Source organism: Symsagittifera roscoffensis, chromosome 3 (assembly GCF_963678635.1).
Source record: "Symsagittifera roscoffensis chromosome 3, txSymRosc1.1, whole genome shotgun sequence".
NCBI classification, from domain to species: Eukaryota; Metazoa; Xenacoelomorpha; order Acoela; family Convolutidae; genus Symsagittifera; species Symsagittifera roscoffensis.
The window spans coordinates 15,897,279-15,911,838 of record NC_087064.1 but is presented as its reverse complement, the minus strand read 5'-3'; the positions used below and the strand labels follow the sequence as shown (position 1 = coordinate 15,911,838).

Below are 14,560 nucleotides of genomic sequence, written 5' to 3'. Positions count from 1 at the left end.
TGTCTCCGGGATATGCATATCTCCCGGATGGACTGAAATTTGTGTATGCAATGGTAGCCTTACTTTCGGAGGGAAAATATGATGTGATCATATCAGCCCCGAATCGCATGATAGAAATGGAGAACCTGAGGCCACTTAAGGCTGAACTGCCTGCAGTATGGTCAGATATCTCAAACGCGATGAGAGGGTTCAAGGACCACGCGCTACACATGTTGGTGTTGGACGAAGTGCTGGGGTTGGAACTGTCCAACTTCAGTCGGCAACTCAAACTGAAACCAGGAATAGATGACGACCATCGAGTGATTACGGCAATGTCCAACGACTTGTGGTTCCGAGCAATGGAAGTGGCGAGTGAAGACACGAGAAGAAAGAATTCACTGGAGACGAGAGCTCATCTGGAAGCGATGGTGCTGAGAACCAAGCCGGAAGCAAACCAGTGGCTACACCTGAATCCGAGAGTAGCGGCATTGGGTGCAGATGCTTTTCAGCAAGGCCCAGTAATGATCACTAAGATATACGCCTACTTGTTGAAGGAGGTGAACCTGGCGGAAAATGCCGGAGAAAAGACAGCTGAGTTCGTGAACAGAATGTGTCAGATTACTCTGGAAACCTTCTGGACCCAGGAAGTGAAAGGACAGGAGGGATTTGAAAGGACAGACAGCATGCTAGAAGGGTTGGGAGCCGGATGGACCGCGTCCTTCTTGGCAAAAGTCTACCCGAAAGTCTCGCACTACTTGATAAAGGAATTCCTCCAAGCGGTAGTGAAAGTATCGATAGTGGAATTAATAGCCCTGTTTGTAACATTTGGAGCGGAGAATTTCGTGAAAGGACCGGTGATACTGCTTACGGATGGAATACAGAACCTGCGACTAGATGGACTTTTGACGTTGATCGCAATAACCCACGGAAACTTGGGAGGGCTGATGAAACTGGCACGTTGTCCAGAGCAGATGAAAGAGAGAGTGAGGAATCTGGATATGAAGAAATCCACAGACTCGTGGAACAAAATAAGAGACCTGAGACACACTCTTATCCAGTATCTCTTGCAGCAAAATCGCTTTGGAACCGGAGAAGACGAGACAATTGAAAGAGAGGAAGATGTTAGACGACATGTTGGAGGCATGCCGCTGTTAACAGATTTGAGCTTAGCTATGAGAATCGATCCCTTGGCACTGATCAGAGGAGTCACGGAGTTCGTGACAGTGATCTATGGACCAGCAGTCACCTTTGCGTTCCCTGACGTTAAAGTGGAAGCATATAGGAGGTCGGTGTTGCACCTGAACCTCATATCGGCAGTGGACGGTAGTACACTGAACTGGTGTGAGCAGCACGCATTGCGAGAGCTCATGAGTGAAGATCTGTTATTTGCGAAAATATCGGAGCCAGAGATGACAGTCATCAATTTTGACGATCACTTCTGTGACCGCATGGGAGAAGTAGAAAGAGGGCACATCGAGGTGTTTCCAAAGCTTTGGAATCTGAGGCCCTATGACAAAACGAATGGCGAAATGACCAGAGTGCCTCGTCTCACAGCAGCGTATCACAAGGTGAGAGAAGAGACGAAGGACTGGGGCGATTACAAGAAGCTACCCGAAGCAATCCCCGAATTCCCTCTGATAAGAAGGATGTTGCTCGGAGCAGTCTCCGTAGTACAAACTCCTAGGTTGAGAGCATTCGAAACCAATGAAAGGAGAGTGGGGAATTTCTCGGCGACGATGGATCCATACTTCGTGGGGAGAAATGCCGCCGTGTTACAGTACACACGATTTGCGTACACGGATCAAGCGACGAGAAGGCGAATAAGCAGCGCCGCTACTCCCAAGCCTGAAGGATTTGATGAGGAATGGAGACGACTAGGCTCAGCTCCAATGAGGATGAGAGGCAGGACTGAATTGCCTGAAGCCTCAGTAATCCTGACTAGTGTGAGAAAAGAGATGAAAGTTGCGGGAATATTGCAGACGAGAATTTTCCTAGCACCCTTCGGCTGCGAAGAAACTAAAGTGGTCCATGGAGAAGAGGAAGATAAATCAGCCGGTACATTGCTCATACCGAGATTCCAGGAAGAAGCTGATGATGACAAACAAGGACCATCGAACTCGAATGGGGACAAGTCAGAAGGAGATGACGGACAGGGTGGAAACCGTCAGACGGAAGAACCCATGCAACAAGATCAAGCTGGTGGGGAAGACGACAGGGCATCGACAGGAGGAACATCCAGCCTGGATTTCAATATCTTCAGTGATCTTGAGAATAATGCAGACACGTTGGAAACGACTGAGCCAGCGGATGAAGGCATCTCGACACTGGAACCTCCGTCAGCCTTTGAGGAAATGAAACGGAATTTGCCGGAGAGCAGCTCTCCTGGCAATACAAGAAATAACGATCAGAGAATCCTCATGGAATCACCTCGGAGGAGAAGAATAGAGGCCTCAGCCAGAGTACCTTTCTTGGGAACGCTACCCGAAGAAGAATGGGAAGTACATCACCGAGACCACGAGAGTAGGACGGGATGTAAGCTGGACAGAGTGGCGTTCATGGAAGAAGTCTGGACTGTGATTCAGAGCTATGGGACCCAGTCCATTCTCAAAACAGGTCTCAATCAACCCTTGGTGAGAGAAGTACTTGACAAGCTTGATGAGTGTGAAGGGAGACTGAGTGAGTTATTGATCGACTCAGCCACTGATGAGAGTGAAGCGAATTCTCCCATCAAGATGACACCGCAGGACAATGAAGGAGAGGTGGTGTACCTGTCAAGGACCAGGAGAGGAACGATGCGATCGAAAATGGTGATTGATAAAATCAATGCGATGAAAATGAAGTTAGGCAGCAGAGTGATGCCGAGGAGGATTGGAAAGACGAAAGTGGATTCGGAAATATCGATGAAAGCTGGTAACTCAGCGAAAAGAAAACGAGTTGAGGAAGTCATGGATTTGGGGCAAGGTGATTACCAATTGTCTGGCACAGATAGAATATTAACTGATATAGCGATGGTGCCACCCATTCTCATGGCTGGGTTAAAGTCAACCGGTTATAAATCCAAAAGGAGTGACCGCACTCTGACTGGAGCGACTTTAGAAATGGAAATACTCAGTCAATGTGGAGAGAGTAAAATGAGGGACTTCAAGCCATCTCCAATGAATCATGGAAAGGGAAGTGTTGCAGGACAACTAACACCAGTGGAATACAACAGACTGACAGTGTCTGAGACAGTGTCGATAGATGAACCCACCGGTGGATACATGGAGATGTTGGAATACCGAAACTCGGCTAGAGGGCATGTAATGGCCCTGGAAGAGGAAAAAGCCATGGAGGGTTATCTGGAAACAATGTTGCAAGGCACCACCCTCAAGCAGAAGGCGTACGGAACTTTGGCGTCGTCTGACGTACAGGCGGAGACGATCGAGCAGTTGGTGAGCCTTCCATGGAAAGCAGTAGTATTGAGGTATTTCGAAGAGGAAATGAGGACTACGCCAAGAATACATGCTCTCGTGGCAGTACCTTACGTAAGGACGGAATTACAACTCAGGCTCGCCTGGTGCATGATGGGACTGACTAGCGAAGAATATGATTCGGGAGAAAGGAAGAGATCAAAGGAGGAAAAAGTTTTCCTTATGACGAATCTGAGGGATCTGATAGTCCAGGAGGGAGCAGCAGTAGCGTGTGCAAAGCGGAGAGACGCTCTCTGTTTCATTCGATTCCTGATAGAGCAGATTTCAGTACCTGCATTAAGCACTTGTGTTAAAATGTTGAAGGAAGGCGATGAGCGAACGAAAGCCATGTTCTTGCTAGCAATGCTGGATATGCAGCAAAGTAAACCGATGAGGGTGAACATGAAAGAACCTGAAGAACTGGAACCCATGAAAAAGATAGACGAGATCAGGAGATTCTCAAACAAGGAGTTGAGGCTCACTAAAGAATCTATGGGAGCATTGCCAAAATCCAGTGAATACTGTGGACCGATCAAGAAGAAGTCATATAGCTATGTATCCGGGATTATAGGGATAGCGTACAATCCTTTCCTGAGTGAAGACATACGTGATTGCTTCTTTGATTATGAGCAGGCGGTGTTACTAAGATTCTGGACGTCCAGAATTGTGACGACTAAGAGCGTTAACAATCCACAGGCCAAATTGGGATTGGTCTTGGAAGAAGAGGTGACTGCACCTTCAGTACCAAAATCCGACAAGAGAGTGGAATTTGGGTTGGGGTTCTCAGATGAATTACTGAGAACGAGCTTGATGGCAGTGTGGGAATTGATGAAGCCATCGTGGTGTCCTAGTCCCAACGCTGACTCAATATTACGGGCGACACAGGACGTACAGAGGGAACTGAATGTGGACTGTAACCTGCGTGACCTCAACATCATATATAATGTGATGATAACAGCCTCTAAGAGCAACGGAGAAGATAGAATGGAGTTGCCTGGCTGGGGACCAGAAGACTGGGTCAAACCTGGTAGCTGTCTGGCGGAAGTCTGTGGACTAGAGGGTCACGTTTGTGGAAGTCTAGACTGTGTGAAAACCCTGGAGAAACAACACAAGCAGTTGACGGTATTGTTTGGAAATGTAGTGATGAAAGCAAGAACGGAGACGGAACTGATAGCAGATTGCCATGGAGGAACCGATGTGAATCTAGTGACAGCACTAGGATTCTACAGCATGTTTGGTTCTTTAGAGTCACTATTGAATCTAGAACAGAAACATGAGATGGTCACAGCCATCAGCGTAGAAGTATTCCCAGGAGTTCTGCAGACTGAGCAGAAGTATATAGGAAAATGGAGGGAAGCAATCGAAACGGAGATGAACATCAGACACAGCGAAACTTATTGTAGACCATCAGGAGCACGATATTTGGTGGGTTCAACGTTGGCTCCAATGTGCAAGAGCAGATACCCTGTACATTTCGTGGCTGTGGACGTGAAGAGCACAAGAACGATCGTGGATCAAGCTTTTTCAGTGCCGAAGTGCGTGAGGTTGGCAAGAATGTCTGAAAAGTCTTACGAGTTACTGTGTAAGATTTTCTCAGCAGTTCCAGAAAGAACCAAAGAAGAGTTGGAGTCAATACTAGGAGAGAAATTCATGGGATATGTGAGCGGGAACTTCAGTGACTTTGAAAAACAGAAACAGAGAGGATCAACTGTCACAGATTACAATGCAGTAGATGAGAATGATGAAATCCACCGAGTGATGATGGAAGTGGAACCATTGCTGGAAGCTTCGGGAAAACGTAATTGGAGGAGCATCATGTTGACGCATGATGAGTTTCCTTGCCACTGCTTGCTGCAGACCTGGTGGTATCCCAAGCGTAGTAATCTGGTGTTGATCTGGGACTCTGGAGAGCTGCTCTCCATGGGTTTACCAGATTCATCACAGCCCATAACAATAGTGATAGTGGGAGTTATGATGGCGATACGATGGCTGGAAGCTTATGTGAGAGAAAATAATAGACAGGAAGCACCGACGAGAGAACAATTGCAGAAATTAGATTGTCTAAAAGATTTAGATCTTTTTGAGACAATGTGCAAAGTTCTAAACATTCCGATGGAAGTGAAGAAGATATGGGCAAGAAAACGATTGACGCCATGGTTCAGAGCTAACATGACTGCATGGTTGTACGAGTATGCGAAAAAGCATATGTCGAAACATGGCAGAGTGTACAGTGAATATCAGCTGGACATTGGGGCAGGAGCTTTCAAGCGAGCTTTCGTGACCCATCGGAATGCAGTGACCACCGCTGTGAAAAGAATTTCCAGGACGAGCGAGCGTAGTGGAAATGAGAAGGCAGAGATGCTGAAAGAAGATTTGGAAAGAAACGTGGCGTTGTGTCTCCACAACAGCTTCTGTAGAAACAGAGAATCAAACGTGGATCCCCTACCTTGCTGTAAACAGAGGGTGGAAGAGCAGAAGTGTTGGAGGACGGCTTCCAACAGCGTCAGGATAGTCAATGACGTGCTGCAAGACACGGAGACCGAGAGTGCAGAGTCAGCGTCACAGGAGGAGGAAATGGAGCATTGATGAATGGTCGAGAAAACAAGAGGCAACAAGAAAGAAAATTAGAAGAATTTAGAAGTTTTAGAACTTCTAAACGACGAAAAAAGAAGAGAACAAAGGGATGATGAAGAAAAGTTAAACTCAGAATTGTTTTATGTGTGTGAAAAACTCAAATGAGAAACCAAGCAACCAAGTTGTAATTGAAAACTGAAACATTTAAGTTGAGTTTGGAAATTGTTGCATTTATAAATTTGCATTTTGGTTTTAGTTGAAGTGGCTTTAGAGACACTCACTTATTATTTATTTAGAAAGGCTTGAGGGAAGAGTATATTTAAATATTCCAGCCTGCATGATTGTTTTTAATCACTTAGGAAGACTGATAACTTTGTGGTGACATGAAAAACTTGAGTAACTTCTTGAGGAGGGAGGTTGTTGCATTGTTCTTTCTAACCACAAAGTTTCTTAGTTTTAATACTCAGGACAATAGACAAGCAAGATTTCCGAAGGGAAGGAGCATAGTAGGATAATTTTAGCTTGTTGGTTGGCAGGACTGTCCTGCAAGCCAACACCTTTTAAGTCTAGGAGAAAAAGTTTCAATCGGGATATTGACACTGGAAGTCAGAAAATATGTTTTATCTTAAGTCATATCCTCAATGTGCAGATTAATGAAAGAATTTGAAGGCTATAGTGATGTAGGATGATGCCATTTATATTCTGCAGTGAGTCGATGTGACGTAGGTAAAAGTAATTTCGTGCATTTTGTAAATTCTGTTCGATGACACTGTAACCACTTAGAACATTGCGCGATTCAATGAGGACATTGACCGGACTGTCCGGGGAGTATGTGACATTCGACCAGAATGGCCAAAATGCAGTCTCTGCAGAATTCGGTATTTTAGCAGCAAGCCTTCCGAATTGGCGATTTAGAACGGATAAGGACGTTATTTGAACGATTGGCCAAACGGTGAAGGCTAGAAGATTCTGGAATTCTAATTTTTGAAAATTCGAATTATGGCGTCATGTTTCTGAGAAGCGTCAGAAACAACCATTTTTAGCTAAAAGAGCAAGAAAAAACAGAACAACTTTTATCTGCGATTACGAACAGTACGAAATCGAGACTAAAAAACTACAACGAACTACCGAACAGCAGAGGACGTTCCGAGTTGCAACTATTGTGCTGTTACAATAGTTGCGGGGCCGTTGCGAGCAACGGTGAAGGGTAAAACCCAGCCTTCCGAGTTATTGTGAACTGGATATTAAGAAGCTTGATTCACCGGATTCAAGAATCCGGAAGGGTCTCGGGACGTGGACTTTTATGAACTTATATTGAATTTTAGTATCCGTCATGTCCTGACTTGAATTTAATTAAGATCTTAATTCGTTTTGACAAGAATGAGGAGCTAGAAGTAGGGGGGAAAGGGTTGATCCATCTTCGATGGAGATGATGATTTTTATCTACTGAACAAAAACAATAGTAATATAATAAGTAGTAGCCCTGTTTTTAGGAGTGACCTCGTGGTCCGGGGATACAGAGACCCAGCCATGAGCTCACTAACTTTGCATGTAATTCAGTTAATTTGAGCGTTCTGGTCGAAGCCGGAGAACAGTAACGTTTTTGTCAGCCTGATGTAGGAAAGACCACCGAAAAGTACTGGCTTGGTAGAGACGGTGAAAAACATGCAAAGCTCTGTTTAGACGCTAGCCAGTCGTCTTAAGACTTAGTTTTGTTATCCGTCGATATGTATCTTCCGGGCGAATGTTACACTGGTTGCTCCTTGAACTGCTTGCCGGATCGGTCTTCACCCAAGACCCTTCCGAATTGAGCGCAAATCAGCTGACCCTTCCGGATTGAGCGCAATTTATCATTAACGTGCTTAAATGCTCAAATAACCCTACAGTACAAGCCTCTCAAACGGGCTACAAAATTGATCGTAACGATCCTGACTGATATAAATGCCTGTAACAACAATATATCTATCAACAACAAACGGGGGGGTTGGGTCACATCTTGTCTGGGGGGATGATTTCTACTGATTTTTTACTTTTTTACTGTTTTTGGTTTTTTCGGTTATTTTTTTATGTTTTTTGTTTTTCTTGGGTACTATACTACTTTTTGTTTGGTTTTACTTATATCTTTAAGTGTTTTTGGTCACCAACCACTCAGGGGACGAGGGGACGGCCGATCCCCCCACCCTTCCTGGTTCGTGAATTTTCGGTCTTAACTAGGTTAAAAAACTATTCACGGCAATTCGGAAGGCCTCCGCGTTCCGAACTACCCTTCCGCCCCGGCGGTTTAGGCCTATTAAGGGCGTTGATGTGAGCATCCGCTCGGCGCGGAGTGCTCGTTAACGGTTCTGCCGGTCATGATGTTAAAAAAGAATAACACCCAGGAGCGCCATAAAAACATACATGTAACATTCGCCCGGAAGATACATATCGACGGATAACAAAACTAAGTCTTAAGGCGACTGGCTAGCGTCTAAACAGAGCTTTGCATGTTTTTCACCGTCTCTACCAAGCCAGTACTTTTCGGTGGTCTTTCTCACATCAGGCTGACAAAAACGTTACTGTTCTCCGGCTTCGACCAGAACGCTCAAATTAACTGAATTACATGCAAAATTAGTGAGCTCATGGCTGGGTCTCAGTATCCCCAGACCACGAGGTCACTCCTAAAAACAGGGCTACTATTTATTATATTACTATTGTTTTTGTTCAGTAGATAAAAATCATCATCTCCATCGAAGATGGATCAACCCTTTCCCCCAACTCCTAGCACCTCATCCTTGTCAAAACTAATCAAAATATCAGTTAAATTCAAGTCAGGACATGACAGGATGCTAAAAGTTTATGTGAGTTAATAAAAGTTTCCGTCCCGAGACCCTTCCGGATTCTTGAATCCGCCGAATCAAGCTCCTTACTCTTAATTTCTTGCTAATCCGGAAGGCTGATTCTCACCCTTCACCGTTGTTGGCAACGGCCTTGCAACTATTGTAGCAGCACAATAGTTGCAACTCGGAACGTTCTCTGCTATTCTGTAGTTCGTTGTCGTTTTCCAATCTCGATTTTCGTACTGTTCGCAATCGCAGATAAAAGTTGTTCTGTTTTTCACTCGCTTTTTGTTAAAATGGCCGTTTCAGCATTTCTCAGAAATGTGACGTCATCATTCGAATTTTTGAAAATTTAAAATACTAGAATATTCTAGCCCTCACCGTTTGGCTAAACGTTCCAATAACGTCGCTAATCCTTCGAAATCATCAACTCGGAAGGCTTACTGCTCAAAATTCGAATCCTGCATAAATTGCATTTTGGCCATTCTGGTCGAATGTCACATTGACTGGAATACGTGATGAAGGGACTTCTGATTGTAGTCTCGGTAACATGATACTTTTGACCTTCTGATTACTTTTAAATGGTACAGGGCTTAGGTAGTGCGGTCTGTATTTAGACAACCGTGTATTCAGACTCGTCAGTAAGCTGTATTAACCAATCAGAATCGAGATGAGAAAGCAAACTTATGAATTAAATAATTATTATTTAATATTGTCTTCCCTGTCTCGATTCTGATTGGTTAAATCATTATTTGTCTGCTTACTAACCAGTCTGAATACGCGGCTGACCAAATACTGCTACGTAACCAGGGCTTAGTATCACCTGTGTGCAAAAATCTCGATCTTCAAGTCAATAGAGATGGACAACAAAAACAACACGAAGGTATTCGTTCGTAAATACAATCAATAAACTATGCAATGATTAGCGTTCCATTTTGTTGCTTTTCAATCTGCAAGTCAATATTTCAGGTACTATGAATTTATCGCCAGAGTGTTCTATTTGTGCGGAAGAATTAGATGATCCCCGCCCCTTACCATGTGGGCATTCTTATTGTGGACCGCACAAAAACTGCTTGTTGATGTTAAAGCAATCCAGTGGTGCGCTCAAATGCGCCTTGTGCAATGATGTGCATTACCTGGATGTTGCCAGCCTAAAGCCTCTTTTCGGAATAAGAGAATTTCTGCAGCAATCTGGGTCGAAACCAAGTATCAAAACTCCCAAACTTTGTAATTTTTCGCGTTGTCCGTGCCATCCAACAGCTCCGGTCCTGTTTTGGTGTGTCCAGTGTTCCGAAAAAATATGCCAAACTTGTTTCGAGAATCAGCATGACGGACATGCAATGAAGAGCTACAAAAGCTATTTGCAAAATTCTGTTTCCAACAAGCTGAAAGAAATTGGCTCTCAGAAGGAATCATTCATGGATTACATGTCGAAGCGAGTTGATACCGTTCAAAAACAAATTAGTTCTATTGAGAACAAGATTCAATCTTACGAAGACAGGAAACTAATTCTCGAGAGAGAAATTGAGAAGTTTGAAAGCATCCGAACAAATGAAGCTAAAATTCGGGCGTTCGCCAAAGGATCGGGTTCAGAAATTGACACCACAATTCTGGACAGTTTCTTGCTTCTGACTTCTGAAAGTGAGTCTGCGGATAATGGTGGTGGAATAAACTCGAATGGACTAACTCTGTGCGCTGAGTTTACTGGGTTCCGATCATGGATTGCTGGGGAGAGCCAGGACTCACAAAGCGTAATTCTCTCCAAAGGATATAAGTTGTGGATCAGAGCTAAGAGATTTCGAAGTGGACCCGAAAAGTTCTTTTTGGGACTCTTTCTGGGATGTCAGCCGGTTGTCCCGAAAGAAAACTGGACATTCAATGTTGACTTTGAGTTGATTCTCCTTAATAACACCCCTTCGAAGAACAAGAAACTGTCTACCACCCATACGTTCAGGGCACACGAAGATGACTGGGGCTGGAACTCGTTCATGGACTGGAACCAAATGCTCAACCCTACTATGGGATGGATCCATGATGCGAAACAAGCTGTGCTTGTTCATTGCACGATCAAAACTTCAAATTAGATAAATTAGCTGCCTTATAATTACTTTCAAATCAAGGTGAACTATGAATTCAATGCATTTGTAAATAAACTGAATGTACTAAATCGAGAGTATGTAGTTGAAAAAATTTGATATCGTTAAAAGTATTTCTGACTGAAGTTAAAATTAATCGTCGTGAAATGATAATGAAAGCCGTTGCTGATTTTTCAGATTCTGTGTTTTGTTTGCAGTATGTCTGGAAAAGTAGCCAAAGTAATGGTGCAGCCCATCAATCTGCTGTTCAGATATCTACAAAACAAATCCAGGATCCAAGTGTGGGTCTATGAGCAGGTCAATTTGCGCCTTGAAGGTCAAATTATTGGCTTCGATGAGTACATGAATCTGGTTCTGGAAGACGCTGAGGAAGTGCATATTAAGAAGGACACAAGAAGGCGAGTCGGAAGAATTTTGCTCAAAGGAGACAACATAACTCTCATTCAACAGGCTTAGAAACTCCACTCTTTTAATGCAATACTTGTCAGAGTTGAAACTCAACTACCACTGCTGCTGTAGAATGGTACCTTCTTTGTCTGTTCGTTTTATTTATACATTTGTGCGTTGAGCGGTACTCAAATTTTGTCCGATAATTTAGTTGTTTTTGCGTTCTTTTCTAATTCCAAGCTACATCAGGTAGGAATTGTTTTTTCAATTCAATTTTTTTAAATTAGATTCGTGATTTTTGTCCTAGTTTCCGCCGGTTCATTTCCGTTTTTGAATGACTTTTTTACACAAGCAAAGCTTGTGTTATAACATGAACTCTCTAATTTTTTCCAACCGAAGTCGCAAATATTGTTGCGACGCAAATACTGTTGCGACAAAACGTGTTTATTTTGAAAGGGTTCATTTTGATCAATAACCAGCTACTAAGTGCAGCCAACGTTAAGGATATCAACACATACTATTATATTTCAAATAGCACTTTAGCTTCAAGGTATCATGAATATGTAGCGTAGAGGTAGGCAAGGAAACCTACAACAAATTACGAGGTTGGAACCTGGGCAGGGCCGGATGTTTCAAATGAATTTTTTCGTATACTGGTTAAAATGGGTCCGCTCTATAAATTGAGGCATGTAAGTTGGTAAATTTCTTTTTTTTTTCAAATTGAGTGGTGCTGCTACTGCGTCATAAATGGCTTGCGTAACTTAGCAATTATGTAGACTGATAATTGGCGTGCTTCACTTAAGAAATTTTGTAGACTCAAAGCTTTACTCATTCAGTTTTTCCCAGTACCGTTGTCGGTCATGTTTTTGCTTGTGTATGTGAAGTGCAGCTTCGCCTCTCTGTATAATCTGGTACGGTTTTTATTGGCTTATATTCTAAAGTATTGGTTTTATTTTGATTTAAACAGTTCGGAATTGAGTTTTTTTTTGTAAATTTACCAAGCCTGATTTTGAATAGATTTGAACTGATTTTTGTTCTTTTTTCGATTCAACGGTTCGGACTTATGATAATCTGCTGATGTTATAGCGACTGAGTCAACTTATATTGCAAAGTTTCGAGGGCAAAATTTATTATGTTGTCATGTGTTTCAGTACCGATGAGTCGTAAAAATTTTTTTTCATTTCCTGCAGTTTTAACACTCCTGGTCTCTCTTTGCTTTACCCTTTTCTCGACATCCTTCTAAGAAGTCTGTGGGGGGACTATTTGACCTATATTTTTGATTTTTGGTCGTTTAGTCGAAAACTAACCTATCAAATCTGAAATTTTTATTTCTATGAAAGTTGAAGTTTTGAAAAGCTCCGCTCCATAAGCGGCTGATCCAAAACTTTTACACTATGGCCCTCGTAATAGTGAAATTTTTGATTTTTTTGAACTTTTGTTTGAATCTTTTTGACTTTTCTCAAAAACTAAACTCATAAACCTTAGGTTGTGGGTTTAATGGGGATAAAGAGCGTTGAAACGCTCCCCTGCCTTAGCAGCCAATTGCAATTTTTTTTTAAAACAAAAAGTTATCGTCCTCGGAAAAGTCATTTTTTATTATTTTTAACGTTTTTTTTCTTAAATTTTGTACGAATGTCACCAAAAATGACCATTTCATATCTAAGGATTTTGGGTTTAATTCACAGAGTGGGTTGTCTGAAGCTCTTATGCATACCCGAATACGCCAAAAAATTTTTTGACACAAAAAGTTCTGACCCTCGTGAAAGTCAAACAATTGATTTTTTCAGCGTTTTTTGTAACTTTTTTGACTTCTGCCGAGAACTAGCCTGCCAAACATAGGTTTTTGGGTTCAGTCGAAATTACAGGTTTGAATTTCTTCCGCATACGCGCTGAAGACCATGTTCTTAAAACAAAAAGCTATGATTCTCGGAAATGTCAACTATCTGATTTGGTGGCCGTTTTTTGAACTGTTCTCGATAACTATCCTGTCAAATGTGATTTCATAATTTTAATTGAGGTAAAAGGTTGTTGAAAGCTTAGCTCGTTGAAAACTTAGTTTTGCTGCGCCCAGTTTTTTTAGAGTAAAATTATGGCTTTCAATTAAGTGGAAGTTTTGAAGCTTTGAACGTTGTTTGGAAGTTTTTAGACTTTTACCCTGAAATTAACATGCCAATTCTCAGGTTAAGTGTTCAACCTAAAAACTCGATTTTGGAAGTATTCTCTACTGTACCGGCCACTACCTGCTTTTATCAGAAAAAAATTTCGGATTTCGAAAAGTCAAAATTTTGAATTATGACCGTTTTTCTACAAATTGTTTTGAATTTTCTGAAAAATTAATTTATCAAATCTGAGATGAAAAGTTTAATCGAATGAAGCGGTTGCGCGAATTTTGCCTGCAAAAGCGGCTAAACTTTAGTTTTTTGTAGGAGAAATGTTGTCTTCTTTTTTCTTGTTTTTAGTAGGCGAACAACTAAGGTTATGGGCAAAGTCCGATCTTCGAAATCAAGCTTATCGTCCTGCATCGGTTTAACAAATTCAGAATGATCAAACATGTACCTCCAGCTTTAGCTGTCATTGAGGCAACGATATTTTTGGTTCACCTAATTTTTTCAACAATTTTCATTTGTTTTCGACTTGTATTTTTTTCTACGATTGTGTTGTATCGTAAGTTATATTATTGAAAAAGCAAGTTTTTGCAATAAAGAGATCGGCTCTGGTAAATAAAATTTCATTACGCTTGCACGCCAATCCATTGATAGCTTGATGCAATTGAAATTAGCCTGTCATTCTTCACATTTGGCGTAGAGGTAACGTCCTTGCACGGGAAGTCAGAGGTCCAAGGTTAGAATCAACCTATTTTTAACGAACTAATATTTTTCTAGCTTTGCTACCACAGCACGGTTTTTCTTGTGTGGTTTAAGCATTAATTTTTATATATAAACATTCCCTTGGCGTACTCTTGTAATGATGCAGGTAATTCAATTCCAAGAAATGTTGCTGATTTCCTCAGCCCGAGTTAAGGACGACTTCTGTTGGAAAATTTTATTTTGTTTTTTGATTCTTAGTCTCTAGAAAGTAATGAATGGAGCCTCATCTTAAGTTTCACTTGCCTTAGTAAAATTGTTTGAAATCATGATTTTATCTGATTCAAACAATGATTTGCCTTGCCTGGTTTGTGTTTTTAAATTAAAAGTTAAAGAATCATAAGTGTGTTAGAGGATGAATAGATTGTGCCTACTTCTGAAATGCGCAGAAGTTT

General features: G+C 42.0%; 2 protein-coding genes across 2 annotated transcripts in view; one reads left to right on the top strand and one right to left on the bottom strand.

Moving 5' to 3' along the window:
* The window catches only part of LOC134841365 (ubiquitin conjugation factor E4 B-like), a 478,213-nt gene that overhangs the window by 184,178 nt on the left and 279,475 nt on the right, over window positions 1–14,560 (bottom strand). The gene's annotated exons all lie outside the window — the stretch shown is intronic.
* On the top strand, window positions 9,766–11,024 carry LOC134842345 (uncharacterized). Its single transcript, XM_063858633.1, has one exon. It carries the CDS (start codon window positions 9,793–9,795, stop codon window positions 10,900–10,902), a length of 1,110 nt encoding a protein of 369 aa, XP_063714703.1. The 5' UTR covers window positions 9,766–9,792; the 3' UTR covers window positions 10,903–11,024.

Excerpts from the sequence above, each read along its gene's own strand:
- LOC134842345 (XM_063858633.1), top strand. The coding sequence starts at position 9,793 with ATGAATTTATCGCCAGAGTGTTCTATTTGTGCGGAAGAATTAGATGAT.